We start from the raw sequence: 23468 nt of genomic DNA on the forward strand, positions 1-23468 counted from the left end.
GAAAAGGAGAATTCCCTGGAGATGCTAAGAAAAAAGAGGAATATATACGATCTCCAGGTCATATAGTCTAAGGCATTTTGACAACGGCTCCATGGCCTTTCAATATATTAAGATGCCTGTCAACAAACATCACAGGAGGGGGAAGTAAAGCAAAACACAAAAATATGGCCAACGTGCACAACTGATTAATCTGGCTCTTTATGGAACAACCCAGGGGCGCCCTCTGCTTCGCTGTTGCAATAAATCTGTGTTTTCAATGCAGCGAGTCAGACGTCCAAGTGTTTTTCCTCCAGTTGAAAACAGACAATAAATCACATTGGCTACTACAGATGCTTATGTCAACTATAAATCCCTGGCTCCATCACTGCAGAAGGGCGGACCTTCCTAGCCGTATTGTAGCAAGCCAAAACAAAAGGAGGGGAACAGAGGAGAGGGTTGTAGACCTTTCCATGTAAAAGGTTCTGGGGTTTGATTGCTGGTATCTCTAGTAGGTGTGGAACCAGGGGTGGAGAACCTATGGCCCGTCAGATGTTATTATTTATTATTTGTTTATTAAATTTATATACCGCTCTTCATCAAGAGACCACGGGGTGGTTTACAACATGGAGCACATAATAAAAAGGACACCACCACCCACTTTAAAAGGCCATAGGCTGATTAACAGCCAAAGGCCTGGTTGAAGAAGAATGCTTTTGTCTGGCACCTAAAGATATGTTAGAAAGGCGTTGGGGAGCCAACACAGAAAAGGCCTGTTCTCATGCTGCCACCCTCCAGAACTCTCATGGAGGAGAAACACAAAGAAGGGCCTCGGGTGATGATCTCAGGGTCTGGGTCAATTTCCATGTGAAGAGGTGGTCCTTGAGATATTGGGGTCCTGAGCCATTTAAGGGTTTATAGGTCAAAAACTGCATTTTGAATTGGGCCTGAAAACTAACTGGTAACCAATGCAGTTGGGCCAGGATTGACATTACTGTATATGCTCAACCCGCCATGACCACTGGCCATGCTTTTTGGGGCTGATGGGAGCCATAGTTCAGCAACATCTGGAGGGCCAAAGGTTTCCCACGCCTCATGTAGGTAAACACTGCATTAGATGGACGAAGGATCTAACTAGGATAAGGCTGCTCCCTATGTTCCTTTTATTACAATATATAAACAAATGGTTTTGGGGCTTCAGCAAACTAGCTAACTCAAGGTAACTGATGAAGAAGCCACACACCAGTCTGTTGGAACTATGCAGCTTTATTCAAAACAAAGACAGTGTGGTGTTTCTCCTCCTGCCAAGAGATCTGCACTTGACACTAAATGCTTGTACGTTTGTATAAGGTGACCAGCTAACCTGCAAAGGAGATGTACAGTTGTACTTAAATGTTATTATGTACAGTTGTACTTAAATGTTAAGTTTTTAAAAGTCACATTTTTTTTAAATAGGATTCTACCGGACGGTCCTATACTGTGAACAGAATAATCAAATAACTGTGTAAAAAGAGATGTAGCAAAGTCACAAGACACCCCAGCTTGGGAGAAGCAAAGAGTGCAACACACACATTGTTAAACTGGATTCGTTCTTTCAGCTGCAAACAATAATAATAAAAATAATAGTAATAATAAACAACTTGGGATGCAGCATTTGTAAAAAGTGATTGAAGTCAAGTTCTCTGGGATTGTCCAACATTCCTTGGGTCCCATTCTGCTTTTTGGTGCCAAGATACCAACTCTGCATGTTTGGTACATGGTTTATATATATATATATATCCATTGACTTGCTGGATATGTTCAAGAGAAACATGGAAGATCTTCAGTCTACTTTCACAACGCTGTAAATCTTACTAACGAACCAGAAGCACGCAAAGAATCCAATCGTTCCTAAAAAAGAAGAAGAAAAGTTGAGATGTTTACATGCTCCTGGAAGCAAAAGGCGCCCTTCCTGAACAGGGTGAAATGTTGGGTAGTTCTTGTTACACCACCTAGCACTTGCTTAGGTTGCTTTCTCTTTTGTCAGAGAATGGTGGGCTAGAGTGTTGGTTTGAGTTTGCAAGGCACATCTTACCTTTGCTTAAGCAAAACCGCAGGCTCAGGATCACTTAACATGGACATCAATTACGTGAAAATTGTTAAAGAGATCCTGAGTGTGGAAAAGTTGCCTTGAAAACTTAAAAGTCACATGCAGGGATTATCTATTTAAAATAATAATAGACCGTGTAAGGCTGTAGTTAACTACCCTCGCTCAAGAAGAAACAAAACTCCTGTTAACCTAGCAGCCAAATCCAAGCTGAATATCCACTGTACTGTTCACCCAACATTTTCTCAGTGGCAATGCCATTGGCCTAACCCTGAGACTCACTACCCAGAGTCACTTCTGGGAAGCTGGGAAGAATGTACAGTACACCACTATGAGAATGGAGACAGAAGGACTCAAGTCAATCATTCTGGACTCATAGTGTTCTGTGAGCCTTAAGAACAGCCCTGCTGGATCAGGCCAGTGGTCCATGTAATCCAGCATCCTGTTCTCACACTGGTGAACCAGGTGCTTCTGGGAAGCCCCCAAGCAGAGCCTGAGTGCAAAAGCAACTCTCTCCTCCTGCATTTTCCAGCAACTGCAATAAAGCAGCTCCCAGAGTCCTGGAAGGCACATGGAATTGCCTGCCTCTTTGTGCACCGACTATGTTACAAACGTGCCTGCAAATGTGACATGAAGGCTTGCAACATGAATCCTGCTGTGTGGAAATTCCTTGCAGATGGCCGCAGTGCCTGAAGACAGTCAAGTTGTGCATCCATAGCAGTGACCAGAGGAGGAACGCAGAGAAAAGAAACGCCCTGGTGCATCTGCAGCAACACAACCAGGCCCCTTCATCTGCCCCACCTGCAACAACACGTCTCTCTCCTGCGTCAGTCTCTACAGCCACAGCAGGAGCTGTAACTCTCCAACAGTTTGACTTGCTTAGCACGAATCCATTGGAAAGAGCACAACGACGGAGGTGAGAGGACACCAGACTGGGTCCCAACTCCCTTGCCAAACTGTACAGAGGTGGATAGCTCTTTGCACCATATGTGGACATGGCAAGAACACAACAACCTACCCCACATTCTTTTCAGGGAAAGGACATAGCTCAAGTGGTGGATGGAGCATCTGATTTGCACACAGAAGTATCTGGGTTCAACCCCCAGCATCTCCTGACAGGGCTGGGAGAGACCAGTAAATGCGATCCTAGAGAGTCACTGCCTGGGTAGACAATACTGAGCTAGGCATGCCAACATTCTGATTCCTGCTACTTAAAATTTACTACTTAAATTTTGCATCTGTGGCCACTCTTCTGAGCTGCCTTGTTTTTAGGGGTGCAGGAGGGGAGTGTTACTGGTTAAGGGGGGGAAAGAAGCATTAAGAAATAAACTCTGGTTGCTGCTTGTTTCCAAAACATTCACATTTCCCACAGAACTATCTCTATCGAAAATGTATCCCATACGCCCTTCTAGATAGCAAGCCATGAGAGAAGCACAATGGCTTTGCGAGCACCTCCTTATGAACTGAATCCTTATGCATGCATGCAGATTAGGCAGGTCAGTAGCTGCTGCTAACCAAAAGAAGGCACCCTTACAAAGGAAAAATAAAAGGGTTCACCCCAACCCTCTCCCCCTGCAAGCACTGCTGCCCTCTTCCCCACCACCACGACACACCTGGCTTGCTATTCTAGTCCCCTCATATTGCCACTTCTCTCTTTTTCCCCAGTTAAGGCTTTTTTTCCCACAGCCTGCTATTATGTTCTGCAGATTACCCTCTTCCGCAGGGTTTGCAGCTATCATCCTTTCAAACAGTGGGGGGACGGCAGATTTACTGCGCTTGATAGGAGATCATACGCCAGCCACAAAAGGATATTTAATTCCTTTATGGGCTTGACATCTCAAAGTCTTTCCAGTCTGCAGTCGATTCTCACTCCTCCCCACTGTGTGAGGCACTCCTATCTGGCGCTAGTGTGACCTCTGTGGCCTCCCGGATCTCACATTTAAAATTTTTGTTTTCTAGGGATCTTCAGATGGATAGATGGAGAGTTAGACAGGCAGAGGGCACATAAACACACACACACACACACACTCTCCATGCACACATAAGGATCTAGGAGTTAAAAAAAAGGATTTCCAGTTCCTAGATGTTCCGACAGGCTTTGCACTGGCTACCTATTAGCTACAGAGCCAAATTCAAGAATGCGTTTCATTGTTGATATTTAAAGTCCTAAACAACTGGGGGAGGGCAGCATAAGAGCATAAGCAGAGCCCTGCTGGATGAGGCCAGTCAGTGGCGTAGCGTGGGTTGTCAGCACCCGGGGCAAGGCAAGTAATTTGCACCCCCTAACCCGTGGATTTGCGCCCCCTAACCCTAACCCCCATATGTTGCGCCCGGTGCGGCCGGCCCCCCCTGCACCCCCCACGCTACGCCACTGAGGCCAGTTACCCATCAAGTCCAGCATCCTGTTCTCACAGTGACCAACCAGCTGCCAATGGGATGGATATCTAACACTGCTTTCTTCTAAAATGATAAAATACATCTATCTTTTTATTTTAGGAAGTAATGGGTGCATTCTTCTGAGCTAAGAACACTCACTGAATCTGGGAGGGGTAGATTTGGGGTGGAAGGTAACCTCTCCTCTCACCCCTGGTAGTTCCTTGAAGAGCTTTAGATGGAACCCCAGAACTACACTTCCTCGCATGTGAGACAGTTCTACCCTCCCTTAGGACCAAGGCTCTCCAAACTCCCTTGGGATCCTACCATCTCAAGCAGAATAAAACACAGCCAAGCATCTATTGGTGTTCCAATATAAACTCAAGCAGGCATAGGGTGGAGAGAGTGGATAAGAGAAAAGTTTTACTCCTTATAGAATGCTAGGAACTCATGCAGCACTCAGTAAAGCTGAGTGCTGCAAGACTCAGAGCAGGCAAAAGGAAGTGTTTTCCCCCCAAACAATACAAGTTAAACTATGAAACTTGCTTCCACAAGAGATAATGATGGCCACTAAAAGAGGATTTGACAAATGCATGGAGGATAAAACTATCAACAGCCACTAGTCACGACGGCTATCTGCTCCCTACATTTGGAATATCCGCTGCTGGGAAGTGCGGGTGGAGCAAGTGCTCTGGCACTCAGGTTCTGTTTGTGCGCCCCACAGGCATTTATCTGGGTTGCCACTGTGAGATCAGGATGCTGGACTAGATGGGCCATTGGCTTGATCCGCTAGAATGTGTCTTATGTCATAAACATATTGCATTCCCAACAAAAAAGCTGAAGATTTAGACAAGTTCGAGCAACCAGAGAGCCTGTGGATCTTAATACATGAATAATAAAATGGGCATTCCCATATTAATTATTTGGACTCAAAGTCAAAGTGTGGCTTCCAAAGGATCTATCAAGTTAAAGAGCAAAGGTCAGAATTCCACCACTGCAGAATTACTGCAAACCAAGATCTCCTTTAGCAAAACCACAACGCCAGCGATCTAGCGATACGGTAGTGACTGGAAGGAAACTCAATAAAGCTGTTCAGCTATCCAAGTTCAGCCGTCCTTGCCAACACCAAAACCTGTGATCAATTAGTGCAAGCAAAAGAAATAATTGGAAACACAGGTCAAGAACAAAGCTGCATTCCCCACTCCCTATGTTTTTGCAAACAGAGACCCTTCAACGCACCTCTCTCACTACAGAGGTAGCTGTCCAAATCCAACCTCCCTATAACATCCAACTTAAAAGTGCCTGGCTGACAAGGCTGTTTTGCATTATCAGTAGCTTTCACCAAGCGAAACAGGATGTTTTCCTAAATAAAAGCATTTTATGGAACATAAAATACCATTCTGATAGCTCATAGTAAACTGTCAGAAGGGTTCCTATCTTGAAGGTTACAGAATGATGTGAAGAACAAGGAGGCTACTCTGTGCAGCTTGTCAGACAACACAAGGGGGGGGAGGAGATCCATTAAGTTGCTCATGTCCTCCCCCCCAAAAAAAATTAAGCCTGAAAAAAAGGCCTTATCAGGAGAAGAACACCTTTTAAAGGCAGAACACCACATATCTCTTATATGGCATTTTATGGAACACTAGATAGTAGGATTTATCACAGGTGAATATACTAGGATAAATGAACCACTTGCTCTCACCAGTAAGGGAGTTCTTGTTCTTTATCTGAGGAAAATATGGAATTCCTGAAGATGGAATTTAAGTTTCAAGAAGCAACTATGTCCCCCTTCAGTGGTTGATATCTATTATTATAATTGTGCATTGCCTTTCAGCCAAAAACATATACAAAATTCATAATAATAAAAACAAACCAGGAAATCCCCCAGGATTATCTGGGAAACCATTAGATCCATCAAACTCTGAGAGCCGACCATCCCCATAGGTCCCTCACCACTGCCGGGGGGGGGGGGCTGCTGAGAGCCTAAATCTCATCAGGAAGTGGTGTGACCATGACAAGGGACTGATGTCAATATTCCCTACTTTCAGATCACCCTCTTCCTGCCCAGCCAAGAAAACAAGGTCCAGAGTGTGACCTGCCACATGCATTGGATCAATGACATGTTAGAGCAGCCCCGTGCTTGTTGTGGCAGCCGTGATGTCCTGAGCCACCTGCTTTGGCATGGATGGTGAGGTCCCTCAACACTGCTTCAGCCTCAGTGAGACAGGCCAGATCAGCCTCCTCCTCATTCCCAATCAGATCAACAGCAGCAGCACCGCGGACCTGAGGGCTGGCTGATAAGACAACCACAATTCCCCAGGTTTGAGGGAGCCACTAACTGCCTGTGCCCCTCACCAGGCTTGCCCCACCCCACACATGGTATCTCCCCCTTGCCTAGAACCACTGCAGTTGGGATTTCCCCTGCTCTCTTCAGCTCCTCTCTTTCCAGGAACACCTTACCTCCCTTAATTTTGAAAAGGAAAAAAAAGAAACCCAAATTATTTTATTTTAAAAAAAACAAGATAAAAAGCAGTTAAAACAAATTTAAACATTTTAAAGCATTGGGGCAAGGCCACCCCCAGAGAAAATAATGTTATGGGGATGGTGCTTGCCTCTCGCTGATGCCGCTCCCTACGAAGGGGGCAGCGTCAGCCCCTACTCCCCTGGTGGGTTCTCAGTCAGCCAGCCAGCAGCAGGTGGAACAGGGCAGTCTTCCCTCTGCTGGCCAGAGGTGCAAAAATGCCTGTTTCCTTGAGAGGAGGGGGAATTCCAGTGGCTGTGGTGGTGAGCCAGATGAACAGCTCTCTCCTCCACTGTTGATCTCTGGCTGCTGCTACCCCTGAGAGTGAAGTGTCTTGGGACTGAAAGGGCAGAAGGCTGGGAGGCTAACCATGGGTGGAGAAAGAGCCAAGGGCAGTTGGTGCCAGCTACTTCTGGTTTTGTCCCATTTCCTCCCTGCTAAATTCCACAAGGAAAAACCTGAGGCTAAGGAAGACAAAACTGACAGCCACACAGACCACCCACACTGCTTGTTGGTGGAGGCTGGTAAAAAGGCAGAAGTTGGTGGGGCAGCGTCCCATTTGGCCTAATGGTCTAGCCTGCACTTCCGCCCTCTGCAAATCTACAGAGGACACTTTTTTCAATGGAACTTTAGCTAAACTGAAGGATTCACTGCACCACACTGAACAAGGGGTTCATGAGATACTCTGGTGATGTAGATGGCAATGCCTTCTAGTTACAGGCCTGGGCGGAGGGAACTAGCTATTTCCAAACCATGCATTTACAGGGACCACTTCTCTAATTAAAACACAACACTGGAAGACAAGCACACATCTGGTAGCAGATTCTCTTCCTCATAATCTTGTCTGGATTACACCCCTCCCTCCCCCTTTATTGAATTATAGGCATCACTCTAATAAATGTCTGAAGCAGCCTGTTTGTCCAAAGTGTCCTTTCTTCTAGAAAGGGCACGGCATTCACGTATCTCTTGCCGCAACATTTTGCAAGCCAGAGCCTCCGTCACTAGCTCTGGAAGCTCTGAGTGCATGAGGAATGCAAAGGGCATGAAACTGCACAAAAAAAGGAGAGGCTCACCGAGCAGGATGCATCCCAATGAGGTTCGGCTGGAAATCTCATGTGTATGCATATGAATTGTGAATGTCTGCACAGTGTTTATAGCCAAGCTACTAGGTCAGTCAATTCCCTTTTCCGTTACATCTCAGTGTTGCGTGAGCACGCATGAGATTATGGGTTGTATCCAGTACAGCAGTAAGTTAAAGTCATTCGGTGGTATACCTGTTTCATCGGAGAAATGCTTTGTGCTAATGAAACGCTGCTGCGCAAGAGAACGGACAAGCTGGTTGCTGGTAACTCTGTTGCACAATATACGGCCCAACGAGTTTCCACTAGCAAAAGAGTTGCATTTTATTCCTCTGTTGCACAACTTTGCAACTCACCCATATGCTAGTGCAAGAGCCTTGGTGGTAGTAGGCAGATACAGCCTACTACTAATGGATACAGCCCCAAATACACACACACACACACACACACACACACACACACACACGTGTAGATATGTTAGGAGGTTTTTTTATGAAACATCCCAACCCTATTGCCACCAGTCTGGTCATAGAATCATTATGTTTGGCACTCAGAGACGGTCCAGCGCAGTGAGGACTGTTTCTTCCTTGGGTGTGCAGGCATGTACTTCCAAACTTGTGGCACATCACTCTTGCCAAATAAGCAGCCCAGAGGTCATTAACAACAAAGGAGGAGCTCTGCTAGATCAGACCAAAGGCATACCTACTTAAAAAACCTATTTCCGACAGTGAAGAACCAGGTGCCTCCTGGGAACCAGGAAAGCACGGTGACCCTTCATCCAGAGGTGCCATCCAGCTACCATGACTAATAAACCTTGACAGACCTCTCCTCCTCCACGGAATGATAGGCATGTAGGCCTGTATGGTGGTGTGGTTCGAGAGTAGGAAGAAGACCTGGGAGACAAGGGTTCAAAACCCCACTCAGCCCCAAAGTTCACGACCTCTTAACCTAGCCCACCACACAGAGTTGTTTCAAGGATTAAATGGGGGGGGACCATGTACCCCACCTTGAGCTTCCTGGAGGAAAGGTGGGACATAGGTGTTAATAACAAAACAAGTAATTCCTTTTTAGATCTATTCAAGATGGTGGTCATTGCCATAGTCTTGTGGCAGAAAATCCCACAAGTTAACTATGTGTGTTTTACTACTGGTCACTCTGCATTCCACAATTTTATATACAGATGGAGGAACAGCCTTGCTCACTGAAGTGCTGCCCTGCCGTAAAAGTGTTAGATGGGATGTTTCAAACCACCCCCACCCCCAAGCCAAAGCATCCTCTCTAGTTAACATGCAGGCTCATTTTATTATGCTCAGACTAACATCCCAACCTCTTCTCCTTGATCTTTTGTTCTCCCCCTCCTTTAAAAACCATATGTCAGTAATGCAACAACTTCCAGTCTGCATGTGCTCTATAGAAGTACTCTGTGCTGACATGGAGAAAAGCTGCATTTTTATTTTTAGTGTGTTTCTTGCTTCCCCACCACCAATGACCATAACTCAGTGGTGAAGTATCTGCAAAGGATCCTAGGTTTCATCCCCAGCATCTCCAGCTGCTACTGGGAAAGACTTCCTGTCTGAATTCCTGGAGAGTCACTGCCTGTCAGTGTATACAGTACTAAGCTAGAGGAACCAATGGTTCATAAGGCAGCTTCCTATGTTCCTAGGTAATGTAGCAATACTTGAAATGAGTCTGTCTATACTGTATTGCATCTGACTCTTCGCAAATGTGCATTTAATGGAGAGAGAGAGAGAGAGAAGAACTCAAAGCCCTGGCCAATTGCAAGAAAGCAAAAAACAGAATATATCCTGCACTCTGGCAACGTGTGTGTGTGTGTGTGTGTGTGTGTGTGCATGCACACTGATTTTCTGCAGCCAATAACTGTCTACATCATACCGCTTTCAATCGCCACACAGTGGGGGCTGCTTTCGGAATCTGGAATTCTAAACACAATTTACCCAGGAGATCAAAACTCAATTTTGAAAATGGCATGAACTCACAAGTGAAAATGATGATCACAAAACAGAGGGTGTAGAGTAGCCACCTGCTTCCAACTAAATGCAGCATTTTCTTCTGTGTCCAAGCACGTAAGAAGGACAGTAATCATAAAGATATCCCTGCACAAAATATACCCATTCACTTACCATATTATTACCCGGAGAATCATACTGAAAATTGCTAGCTACAAATTTAGAAGAACAGAAATAATAATTGCAAGAAGCAGCATGGTATTAGGCCAGCACAACGAGGTCCTGTGTTACCCTCATGGGCTATTGGGGGAGCCCCGAAGACACCCAAGCTAGGGGCCCAGAAGGGGTGGGAGAGGGGTGAAGAGTCAGACACACAAATCCAGGCACTGCCATCTCACCCATAAAACCACTTGTCTTCGGTGGAAGGTAGAGCACCACCCAGCCACATTCTCCTTCAGTGTTCTGGCTCCTGTTGCCATGCATGGGAACCCAGTTAGGATCACTGACTGGCAGCAAGGAAAAGACCTATTGCACAAGATGACACAGGGCTCTGCTCTTTTGAAGGTCCCAGGTCAAATCCTGGCAGCCACAGAGCTGTGGAAGCCCCTCCCCTGAGACTTCAAAGAGATGCTAAGACCAGACCAACGACACAATGTTGGATGAAAGACACCTTAGCAAAGGAAGTTTCATATAATGTAGGGGTGGGGGACCTTTTTCAGCCAGAAGGCCACATACCCTAAAGGAGAATCTGCCTTGCCCCATCCTGTAGGAACCTTCAGGAGGGTGTTGCTACTGGAGCAACAGCTGTGAGGGGTGAGGGACTCCGTGTTGGCCAGCAGGTAAAGGCTTTCCCCACCTGCCTTGCTCTGCCCTCCAGCCCTTGGAGCCTTCATTAGGGAGCTGTTTCCAGAGGAAGAACTGAGGGGTTAGAGACTGTTTGCCATCAGGGGGTGGTTGGTTTCACCTGTGCAACTGCACGTCCAGCCTGATGAACCTGTGGAAGGGGAGTCTCCGGAGTATGTGTGCATGAACTTAGCAGTGCTTAGTTTATTTTTTGGGTGCTATTTTGTTAAGGTTGTTTTATAGACTACAAATGCTGTATTGATTTGTTCATCATATAATATGAACTTTGCTTTGTGATGTTTAGCCCATTTTTTTAAGTTGCTGCTTTGTTAACAGTGTTTTATGGATTGTAATTGTTCCACCGATTATTTGTTGATTATTGTATACAACTTATGCTGTACGTGGGATGTTCTATAATGTTATTGCTATTGATTGTTTTTAAACTGCTTTGGGATGCATCAGAATGAGAAGCAGAATATAAATATAAAAAATCAGCTTTCTGGGAGCCACATAGCAATGCTGGGTTGGACCTGATGCAAAAGTGGGCAGAACAATGGACATAACTTACTGAAGTTCAGTAAGTTATTTTCCACCCATGCAAGCCACAGGTCTAGACACACACAAACACACACACACTTCACTCCCCCTCTTACAGGCAAGCAAGAGACATCATTATCATTCAAGGACACATGCCAACCAGGCAAAAGCACTCAAGGGGAGGCATGTTTTGGGGAGAGATCAGAAGGCAAAACAGAGAGGTCTGGGTATCATGGTTGCTTTGTATTTTCCATGGTACTCGTTTGGTCAGACTGCAACTCTTCGGTGGGTACAAACCTCCAACCCAAAGTCTGAAGGTTAAGGAACACACCCATCTCCCTTCTCACAAGCTGATTACCTCCTCTTTTTCATGGTTTGCCAATGGTGCAAACCAGGAATTGCCTTCAAGCCATGATTCAAAAATGTGGTTTGAAAGTGGGCTTGCAAGCCACAGTTTGGAGACAATATCAGCACTCAGAGGGCTAGAACAAGCAAGCAAAGTGATATGTCCCTAAGCCTCCAAACTGTGATTGGCACATGACGTCTAAACCAGATCTTAACGCGAGAACACACAGATGTAAACTTTGCCACGGCACATTTAAGCCTCACTGCCCTTCGTATCAAGGAGATCAGGGCCGACATATCTGACTATTTTAATCCCTTTCAGCAGCAGCTGTGACAATTTCAATTATCATTTCCTATATGAAAAGGATATTTCTGATTCTAGCAATTTATATCACACAAGCGAAACTGAAATTGGCAGCTAACCCAAGCTAAACCCAGACAGGCATTAGTATAGTGCTTTAGTTCAGAATTAAAACATTTTTTTTGTTTTAATGCTAGAATTTATTTGGGGTAAATTATAGGGGGGCCATCTGGAACTTGCCTGCAGAGCTGTGGACTTAAAGAAGGGTTTAGCTGGGAACACCAATTCCCATATTTACTTACTAATAATTTTAAATTGGTGAGACTAAATCCTACTCGCTTTCTACTTCCATCCGACTGAAGACAGCTAAAGAAGAAATCCTTCTGCAAGGCCACAAGCAAGGATGAGAAAACCCTTTAATGAAAGCCTCCAGGAGAGCAGCCATGTTTGCTTTTTTATGCAAGGGAGAGTAGGAACACAGGGAGCTGCCTTATAATACAGTAGTAATAATAATAATAATATAATAATTTATTATTTATACCCCGCCCATCTGGCTGGGCCTCCCCAGCCACTCTGGGCGGCTTCCATAGAAACCAAAAATACACTAAAATATCACACGTTAAAAACTTCCCTGAACAGGGCTGCCTTAAGATGTCTTCTGAATGTCAGGTAGTTGTTTATCGCTTTGACATCTGCTGGAAGGGCGTTCCACAGGGCGGGCGCCACTACCAAGAAGGCCCTCTGCCTGGTTCCCTGTAGCTTTGCTTCTCGCGATGAGGGAACCGCCAGAAGGCCCTCGGCGCTGGACCTCAGTGTCCGGGCAGAACGATGGGGGTGGAGAAGATCCTTCAGGTATACTGGACCGAGGCCATTTAGGGCTTTAAAGGGCACCAACACTTTGAATTGTGCTCGGAAACGTACCGGGAGCCAATGTAGGTCTTTCAAGGCCGGTGTTATATGGTCTCGGCGGCTGCTCCCAGTCACCAGTCTAGCTGCCACATTCTGGATTAGTTGTAGTTTCCGAGTCACCTTCAAAGGTAGCCCCACGTAGAGCGCATTGCAGTAGTCCAAGCGGGAGATAACCAGAGCATGCACCACTCTGGCGAGACAGTCCGCAGGCAGATAGGGTCTCAGCCTACGTACCAGATGGAGCTGGTAAACAGCTGCCCTGGACACAGAATTGACCTGTGCCTCCATGGACAGCTGTGAGTCCAAAATGACTCCCAGGCTGCGCACCTGGTCCTTCAGGGGCACAGTTACCCCATTCAGGACCAGGGAATCCTTCACACCTGCCCGCCTCCTGTCCCCCAAAAACAGTACTTCTGTCTTGTCAGGATTCAACCTCAAGCTGTTAGCCGCCATCCATCCTCCAACTGCCTCCAGACACTCACACAGGACCTTCACCGCCTTCACTCATTCTGATTTAAAAGAGAGGTAGAGCTGGGTATCATCCGCATACTGATGAACACCCAGCCCAAACCTCCTGATGATCTCTCCCAGCGGCTGCATGTAAATGTTGAAAAGCATTGGGGAGAGGACAGAACCCTGAGGCACCCCACAAGTGAGAGCCCAGGGGTCTGAACACTCATCCCCCACCATCACTTTCTGAACACGGCCCAGGAGGAAGGAGCGGAACCACTGTAGGACAGTGCCCCCAGCTCCCAGCCCCTCAGGACGGTCCAGAAGGATGTTACGGTCGATGGTATCAAACGCCGCTGAGAGATCCAGCAGAACTAGGAAACAACTCTCACCTTTGTCCCTAGCCCGCCGGAGATCATCAACCAGTGCGACCAAGGCAGTTTCAGTCCCATGATGAGGCCTGAATCCCAACTGGAAGGGATCCAAATGGTCCGCTTCTTCCAGGCGTGCCTGGAGTTGTTCAGCAACCACTCGCTCAATCACCTTGCCCAAGAATGAAAGATTTGAGACTGGGCGATAGTTGGCCATCGTGGCCGCATCTAAAGATGGTTTTTTAAGAAGCGGTTTAATAACCGCCTCTGTCAGTGGGTCTGGGAAGGCTCCCTCATGGAGGGAAGCATTCACCACCCCACAAAGCCCATCGCCCAGTCCTTCCCGGCTAGCTTTTATAAGCCAGGATGGGCAAGAATCCAGGAGACAGGTGGTTGATTTCATTCGTCCAAGCATCCTGTCCACATCCTCGGAGGTAACAGATTGGAATTGATCCCACACAACTTGACTAGACAAAGCTCTAGCACTCTCCCGCCCTGGCCCTGCTCCCACGGTGGAGTCAACTTCTTCCCGAATCTGAGCGATTTTATCTGCAAAAAACTTTGCAAAATCATTGCAGGAGATCATGTGGCCCGTACTGGGCCCTGATGTTGCAGGTGGTTCCGCTAAATTGTGAACCACCTAAAAAGTCTCCTGCTGCTGTTTTCTGCAGATGCAATAGAGGCGGTAAAGAAATTCTACTTCGCCGTTGCTATCGCCACTTGGTAGGCTCGACGTTGAGCTCTAACCTGTGTCCGGTCAGATTCGGAATGAGTTATCCGCCACCGGCACTCTAGCCGTCTCAACGATTGTTTCATTGCCCTCCAATCCGTGGAAAACCATGGGGCTGTCCGGGCTCCATGCAATCGGAGAGGGCGCTTCAGAGCCAAACAGTCAATAGCCCTGGTTAACTGCACATTCCAGCGGGCCACCAGGGAATCAACTGAAAGGCGATCAACATGGGATAAAGCATCCCCTACCACTCTCTGGAAACCATTTGGATCCATTAAGTGGCGGGGGCGGACCATCCGAATTGGTCCCACCTCCCTGCAGAGGGGATGGGTCGCAGAGAAATTCAGTTGCACCAGGAAGTGATCTGACCATGGCACTTCTTTCGTTTCGCTTTTACTTAGTGTCAGATCACCAACATCCATAGAGGTAAACACCAGGTCCAAGGCATGTCCGCGGCTATGGGTTGGGCCAGACTTATTCAGGGACAGCCCCATGGAGGCCATGCTTTCCACAAAGTCCCGAGCGGCCCCTTGTAAGGTCGTGTCAGCATGGATGTTAAAATCCCCTAGGACGACCAAACTAGGTGTCTCCAGGAGAACATCCACCACAACCTGAAGCAGCTCAGGCAGGGAATCCTTGGTGCAGCAGGGAGGTCGGTACACCAAAAGGAATCCTGCACTGCTCCTATTGCCCAACTTCCAGAACATGCACTCGGAAAACTGGGTCTTCCCAATAGGACGCCTAGTGCAAACTAATGACTTCCTAAAAATCACTGCAACCCCCCCTCCCCGCCCACATGACCTGGGTTGCTGTGCGTAAGAGAAACCTGGTGGACAAGCAGCGGCAAGGACAGGCCCATCTGCTTCATCCAACCAAGTCTCTGTTACACATGCCAGGTCAAGTCCTCCATCCATGATCAAGTCATGGATGGCAGGGGTCTTATGAATCATTGACCTGGCATTGCACAGCAGCACCTTCAGGTCATGTGGGTATCCCTTGCTGATTCTAGTATCCATCCGGTCAGGACCAGACCTGGAGGCAGGAATAGTCCTCAGACAATGACTAAACCTGCCTCCTCTGTAATGACATGGTCTAGTCTTAGCGTAACTCCTCCTCCTACCCGTGATCATTGAGATCGGTTGTCCCAGTGCATCCCCCCCTGTGGAATACGCCCCAGCCATTTTGTGGGCTGGGACCCACTCCCCGGCAGCCCTGACCCCTCCCCTTAAGAACAAAATAACACCTTAAACAAACAAACAAACAAACAAACAAAACCAATAAAACAATACAAACAAAAACTGTAAAAATTACAAAAAACATCAAAATCAAAAAAATTTCCCAAGCCCAACCAAACATCCATCCCACCCCCACCCCCCACATACAAAAAATTCAAAATATTTTTTAAAAAACATTTATACAGATTCAGACTACAGTATTGGGTCCATTTAGTTCAGTAATACCTACACTGATAGGCAGCAACCCTCCAGGGTTTTTCCAGACAAAAGGCTTTTCCCACCAACCCCACCTGGAGTTGCCAGGGATTGAACCTGGGAACCTTCTGCATGGAAGGCAAATGCTCTGCCATAGAGCTAAAGCCCCACTCTACCCCTGCCATCAGCCAAAAGCCTTTATGGAGTCTTGGGGCACCTTAAAGACTCAAAATATCATAATAAAAACTTGATAATTTTATTTGTCTTTAAGGTGCCAAAAAGACTCCTTGTGTCATGAATAGCAAGAGAAACATGATTCTAGCAGAATTTGGAGAATTATTATTTTTTCACTTTTATCATGTTATGCTCCCTGAATACTCTATCCATGTGTAAGCTTGATCCACCCTTCAAATGCACATTGTCCTGGTTCACACGTACAGTAAGAAATCAGCAAATGTGTGCATTTGATTACCGGCAGGTGAATGTTAGAAAACAGCTTTCAGTGCTGAATGAGCCCTTTATATGACGGAAGAGCATTCACAGCCTCATAGTAATACTCTGAAAGAAAGCACCCAGAATAAAATGGCCCAGGAATGCATGAATTAATGATGGCCACATTCAAACCCAACATTTAAAGCAGTATCACACCACTTTAAACAACCATGGCTTCCCCCATAGAATCCTGGGAACTGCAGCTAAGGGCGCCGAGAGTTGTTACAAGACACCCCACCCCATTCCCCTCACAGAGCTACAATTACCAGAGTTCCCTAGGAAGGATTGGTTGCTGAACCATTCTGGTACCTGTAGCTCTGTGAGGGGGATAGGAGTCTCCTGAAAACTTTCAGCACCTTTAACAGACTTGATTTCCATAACTCTTTGGTGGAAGCCCTGTGCTTTAAATATATGTCGGGAAGGTGGTTGATGCCTTTGTGCTCTGAGTGCGTCCCATGTGTCACATACTAATCCTACCTATACTCCTATGTTGAGCCCTCCAGATGTTTTAGACTACAACTCCGAACATCGCTGATCATTGGCCTTTTGTAGTCCAGATAGGGAACGCTGTTTAAGCCCATATTCTGCCATACTGGGACTTTAAGATACCAGGGGTGGGGGAGAAAGGAAGAGCTTGCAGCTGAGTAGTAGAGTATGAACCCTGCAAGCAGAAGGCCTCACCTTCAGTCCATAGCACCTCCTGTTCAAAAGATCACAGGCAAGACTTGCATGGAACCAAAGTCTAGCTTAGTACAAAGTGCCTTTGCATATGCTCCTATACATAAGACATATCTCCCAACTCTGAGACGCTCAAAGACTTGAGAAATTGACTCACCAGTGAAAAGGAAGAAAATCAAGACCATGATCATTGTATATCCGAAGTATAAAATGGTGCTGGCAGTTCCTGTGATCTGAAGTTTTGAGAAGAAATAATGGACGGCGTAGATGAAGAGATAGACGGCGGTGAAGCTGCTGGTTAAGAATGACCTCCACCACCAATGATAATCCTAGAGGCAAATCAAAAGAGGTTGAGAGGCAAGGAAAACATGAAAGACCCCCCAAAAAATGCTTCCCATGTTTATTTAGTGGACCAGCCTTAAGCTGTCCTTGCACATGTCCACACTTACTAGTCTGAACTATGCTTTATTAGATTTGTTTCCCAGAATTCTATTTCACAAATTCCTGCATGATGAATCTGGCCTACCAAGCCGCTTCCATGGCCTGCCAGCCCCTGCAAAATCAGGTGCTTCTTCGGTTTGCCCTTCTCTTCCTCCTCCTGACACTGTCCTGTTGCTGCATCTTACCAGCCAAGAGAACTCGCATCAACACTGCCGTGAGAGCAAAATGCTGCAAAGGAGAGGTGAGATGAATAGTCTGTGCCTACGTGTCTTTCTCTGTGGGAATGTGTCTGCATGTAAGTTTGGGTGAGTGGGTGAAAAAGAGAGATGTGTGCCTGCACATTTTAGAGACAGAGAAAAAGCTGATCACCCCCCAGCTTAATACCATTTGACCAAAGAGCTGTTCTTCTTCAGCCCAGGTGCACAACAAACGATTCAGAACCCAGTTTGTGGCTCACCCATGTTATCTAGAAAACTGAAACTAATTCCTACACTTAAGAGCTTATTTGCATGGCAGGCCTCAGGTATCTTTACTCAATGCAGCTTGTTCCACAAGGCATCTGTTTGCAGCTTGCCTAAAACCCCAAAATCTGTCTACCACAAGTATGAGAATGGAGTGTTATAGACTGTCCACATAACGAAGCAACATCTCTGTGACTCCGCCACTAATATCAGCACCAAGATAAAACACCACCACTTTTATATTACATAATCTGCATATATTTGCATGACTTTTTTTCTGCTGCTCCTGCAGGTCATGAGGAGGAGTTTAGTGCAATCCACCAAAGCTTTGACCAGTCCATCCCTTTGGCTTTCAAAATCACCACGAAGCCTATACACTTTCAGGACTAATGTCACCATTACACTCTCTTCACTTTAGTTAGGGGCAAGATCCCAAAGGGATCTGCAACCAGACTTGCAATTCTTTCTTTGACTAGCTAAACTACGGCTTTCATGGAGCCCTAGATAAAAAGTAATTTTCAGGATGGAGCTACTTAGCAAGGGAACGGGACACAAAGATGGCAAATGCAACAAGGGGACAACAACCTATGCTTTTTGGTTTTTTTAATTCCAGCTGGTATGCAGATGCAATTGCATCTTGATGATACATTACAAAGACTGATTTGGCACTGAAAGCTGCAGCAGTCTGTTACGTTGGCAACAGCAAATAGAAAGGGAGGGGATCCTCAGTTTCACTCCCCACCCCTTGGCATCTTGGCCTACTGCCACCATGCAGAAGTGTTATCCTCTGCCACTACTCCTAAACAGTTGCCCTCACAGCCAAGCTGCTTATTCCACAGAAAGGAATCCAGGCTTCCTAAGCACCGCATCACCCACTTTCCCTTCCTACCAGCAGGTCTACTACGCACAGCTGGCAGCCACAACATGCATAAATCTTTCCAACACAATGGGGCACCGATGCACCAGCAAGCTGCAGGTGTTGGCTCAGCCTCCCTGATGCTGCCAGCTGGTGGCTGATTCCCGTCCAGCAACATACTAAGCTTGGCAACGGAAGTGGCAGGTCAGTTTTACCTCGGCACATAGATGAAAATAGCACAGCAAGACCGTTGCTTCTGAGCATGTAATCAGGAGGATGATAAAGACTAAGAACAAGAAGCCAAACATGTAGTACATCTGGTGAGACCTGGAATGAGAGAAGTCACCGGGTCAACCTTCGCCTAAGATCTCTGCACCCACCCTCCTTTCTCAAGGTTCAGCATCATGAAGGCCTAACAAGGACTGCAGGTGGCATTGGCACAGCAGGAAGAGTTCCAGCCCGCCCCCCGCCCCAGTTGGTTAAAGACTACAGTTCATGATACATTTAATGCCTGGCAATTAGGCTGTGGTTTTTGAGAATCCAAAGCCTCAAATTCTCAGCCAAACAAGTTTCCCTCTGTCAGGTTCCCACCTCTCACCTACCTGAACTCAGAAGCCTCTCTCTATCACATACCAACTTATGCACCTGTGCTTCTGAATAAGTTGCTGTTCTGTACATAGATTACCAACTGGAAGGCAATGGGTCCAGAACAGTGACTCAAACACACACACCAGCTTCAGGGTGTGATTCAATTTTAGAACCACTTTCTAAGTATGCAAGATCCTCTCTGGCTCCTTTTGTGGCTCAACTGAAATTCTATATAAAACATTCTATGGGACTTTATAAATAAACTTCCAGAATTGGATAACATCAACTACTGAATGATATATTTGTTAGTTTGGATGTTGCTTCATTGTAAAATATATTCTTTTTTCCCCTTGCGCTTTTTGTCCCTTTTCCAAGTTTTTTTGAGGTCCCTCCCCTTTTGGGGGCATTTGGGAGCTGTATTTCAGCAACATCTGTATTTCATTGCACTCTCTTCCCTTCAGTTAGGGGCAAGATCTTTAAGGGATCTGCACCCAGACTAGCGCCTGCTGTTTTGAAGAACAAATGAATGACCAAACCCCAGCAGGAGGCAATGGGAAGGAGACAAACCCAGAGCAGTAAACCATGCAGAGAGCCAGCAGGCAACCTCTTCTGTAGATGGGTGCTTTGGGCCCACACAGCAGCCTTTCTTCATTTAATTATTTCTCACAAAGAAACAGCAGCCTGGCATGTAGCTTGGTAATTTCGAATTCAGAAAAGGGGGAGATACTCACCAAATGCTGTTTAAAATGAAGAAGAGCTGGATAAAGATACACCCAAAGGGGAGGATGCCTCCCATGATAATGCCCGGAAGAGGCTTGGTGAAAAAGGACTGCTCCGGGATTTGACGAGGAATCTGGTTTGTACGCACCGGGTGCTCAATGGGCTAGGGAAAGTTAAAAAAAACACAACACCACAATTAACATGGCAGACACATCTAAGGAAACAGCAAAGCCACATTTAAAAGGTGCAACAATTTCAATATGTAAAAATATCATTATTCCCCCAACAGGGAATAATTATGGCTAATGCATCCATGTACTTGAAGGGCCATTTCTGATCTGAGTGAAAGACCACTGTGTAAGAAAAGCAGTCCCAAATACAGAGATGTTCCTCTCTTTGCAGAAGACCCCCTCAAAAACTTTCCATGGGCTGCTGTAGTCTTCTTTAATCTTCTTTAATTCGTGCTGCAACACAACACAGTGGTGCTATACCGCAAGAAGTCTTCTGGCAGTGATTGTGCAAAGGTTGCCAAAAAACATGAATATATTTTCTCCTTCTGCTCACCAGCAGGTCAGGAAAGGAAAGGAATTATCAAGTGGTATAATAAGGAGCTTTAAATATGTATATATATAGTAAACTCTACTGAATTTCTAACCCACCTTCTCCTTGAATCCAAAGTATGCACCGACAAAGGTTAATGGGACAGATATTCCAAACCACATGGCCAAGATAGCAACCAGAGTGCCAAAGGGAATAGCAGCTGAGGATCCTTTCACCCAAAGAATAAGGTTCATTATGAAGAAGTCAGCAAAGACAATTCTGAGGGAACAGAAGATGACCAGATTCAGTGTTGGCATGGCGTTCCCAATTTAAGAACCTAACAAGAACCCAGATGGATCAGGACAAAGGCCCATCCAGTCCAGTAGCCTGCTTTCACTAACCAGGTGCCCCAACAGGAAGCCCGCAACCAGAACCTGAGAGAGCAACAGCAACTCTCCCTTCTTGTGGTTTCCAGCAACTGGTATTCACAAGCATTACTGCCTCAGACTGTGGAGGCAGAACCCTGAGGTTCCCCAGCCCTTTCGTAACCAACAGGTGCATGTAAGGGCCCTTCAAGGGAAGGAATTCATTTCTTTATCCTACCACAAGCAGCATCTAAGCCTGCACCAATATACTGTGTCCTACAGAAGCCATAATTTCACTGTAGCACAGCAGCAGCAGCAGCTGAAACCACCACCGTGCAATGAACAGAAGGGAGCATCAGTTGAACATCAGCTGGCTTCAGGCAAGGATGTTGCCACACTCTGCAGCCTGGGACTCATTGCAAAAGCATTCTTAGAGCCAAAGGTACAATGCTCCATGCACTGCCATATTGGACCAAAAGCAAAGAGGAAGCCAATTCTAATTAATTCATAGAAAAATTGTATCTTTCTTTTTCAGCCAGGAATATTTAGGGGCAAATGTCATCTAATCTCCTGCACGATGGATATCCTTGCAAACCTATCACTGTTGTGTATAAAGGCAGGTTGTTGTTGTTGTTGTTAAGCTCTGCCTAAGCAACAGCAAAGCAAATCTCTCTTTCACTCCTCCAAAGGGAGAAGAGGATTGGGGGCGGGGAACCCTGCTAGTCTACAAATTCTCAAAATCAATCCAGTGTACGTAACTGCCTCGGGCTGTTTATGGCATTATGCAAATTTTCTGAACTAGCACAGCATAATCAAGACATCTGTTCTTATTTTGTGCTCTCCCTACCACCCCAGGCAATTATTCAACTTCTATGAAATGGAATTTGCACACTGGAATTTAAACTATCAGCATGGTATTTTGCCATTTTGGACTTTGCCAAGATAGTCATCTAGATGACAGCCAGGATGTACATTTCTGGTTGGGACTTCTGGTATCAGGCTATTTCACACCCTGTTGCCAAACAGTCTAATTTCTAGTCCACTGTCTATTGATATTTTTAAATTTTGAAATGAAAGAGTTAACACAACCATGCTTCCTAAGACCGCCAAGTCCCACATGTCACCTTGCAAGCAGAAACACTGGCAACACTGCCCTAACCATAGTTTGCTCAATGCAGAAGTGACTCTTAACCATCTCAGCATTGCTGATGTGGTCCAAACAAAAGCAGAGCAATATGTTTAGCAATGGCTGGGCTAAAGGAGTTGCTGGAAGGAAGCGTAAAAAAGTGCCACCCAACCGCCTCAGGGACTCCCACTCCAGATTGAGATTGAGATTTCTCCTCCCAAAGATGTCCCACAAGGCAGCGGAGGTTTTGAATCAGATACTCTTGAATTATTAGCACCACTAATAATCAACTAAAAGCCAATGCATTACACCATAGCTTGAAGAGTTTGCAAACCAGTTAAGTTTTGCTTTCAATACTAAGCAAACCACAGTTAAGGCACTCAAGACTTTCCAAAGATAGTTAAAAAAAGGAGAGGGAGTTTAAAAACAAAGTGAAACAGGAATATCAATGCACTTACAAACATGGGGATCTGGTTCATAGCTACATGCACTCAAAAACATGGAAATGAAGAGGAACTGCATGCGTACAACTGGATTAGATTACAACTGGAGTAAGTGAATATACACACTTCTTCAGATACACTGAAACAGAAGTCACCAGACCCTTATATATAGTGGGAGGGTGGGGTGGGGTTTTTCTCAGGAGGGTAGTAGAAAATGGATGATTGACTCAATGGGTATGGTAAACCTGCTGACGTCTGGCGACTTCTGTTTCAGTGTATCTGAAGAGGTGTACATGCACATGAAAGCTTATACCAAGAACAAACTTAGTTGGTCTCTAAGGTGCTACTGGACATTTTAAAAAAAAATTATATATTTCGACTGCGTCAGACCAACACCTACCTGAATCTAGAACTAACTGTCAGTCATGTGAGTAAGAAGCATAGGCCTTTGTGCATATTAACCAATTTGCAATGCAGAAAATGAGTTTTATAAAAAGAAAGGTGTGAGGAATACTAACCCTGGACACAACAGAGCTGTCAGCAACACATTTGTCTTCCATTTTTCACCTCTAAATGCTGAGAAGAGGAGAAAAACGTAATCACTACATTTAACACATTTGAAGTAGCTGGAAGAAATTTATTTATTTTTAAGTCTCAATAATTTTAACACTAGATTGCTCACCATAGTACTATGAACTGCTCTGAATCTTCCCTGCTTATAGAATCTGAACCCCAAGGAGTGCTGATAATGATCCTCTGCCATAATTCAACCCGGCTCAATATCCTGTTCATAATTGACAGCCAGGATCCAGGAAAGCTTTTCAGGTTCTCTCCCCACCC

At 45.8% G+C, this 23468-nt stretch overlaps 1 protein-coding gene across 1 annotated transcript in view; it reads right to left on the minus strand.

Annotated features, from left to right (window-relative positions):
- Positions 1-1222: 1222 nt before the first annotated feature.
- LOC310836930 (transmembrane 9 superfamily member 2-like) overlaps positions 1223-23468 on the minus strand; it is a 55605-nt gene continuing 33359 nt past the window's right edge. The window contains exons 12-17 of the mRNA XM_083722891.1: positions 23147-23204; positions 20814-20973; positions 20166-20317; positions 19062-19173; positions 17246-17417; positions 1223-1866 (exon numbers count right to left, since the gene is read on the minus strand). Coding sequence (XP_083579017.1) covers positions 1799-1866; positions 17246-17417; positions 19062-19173; positions 20166-20317; positions 20814-20973; positions 23147-23204 — 722 coding nt within the window. The 3' untranslated portion in view covers positions 1223-1798. The remainder of the gene's footprint in view (positions 1867-17245; positions 17418-19061; positions 19174-20165; positions 20318-20813; positions 20974-23146; positions 23205-23468) is intronic.

This window comes from Podarcis gaigeae, assembly GCF_964106915.1.
Source record: "Podarcis gaigeae genome assembly, chromosome: Z".
In the NCBI taxonomy this organism is placed as follows: Eukaryota; Metazoa; Chordata; class Lepidosauria; order Squamata; family Lacertidae; genus Podarcis; species Podarcis gaigeae.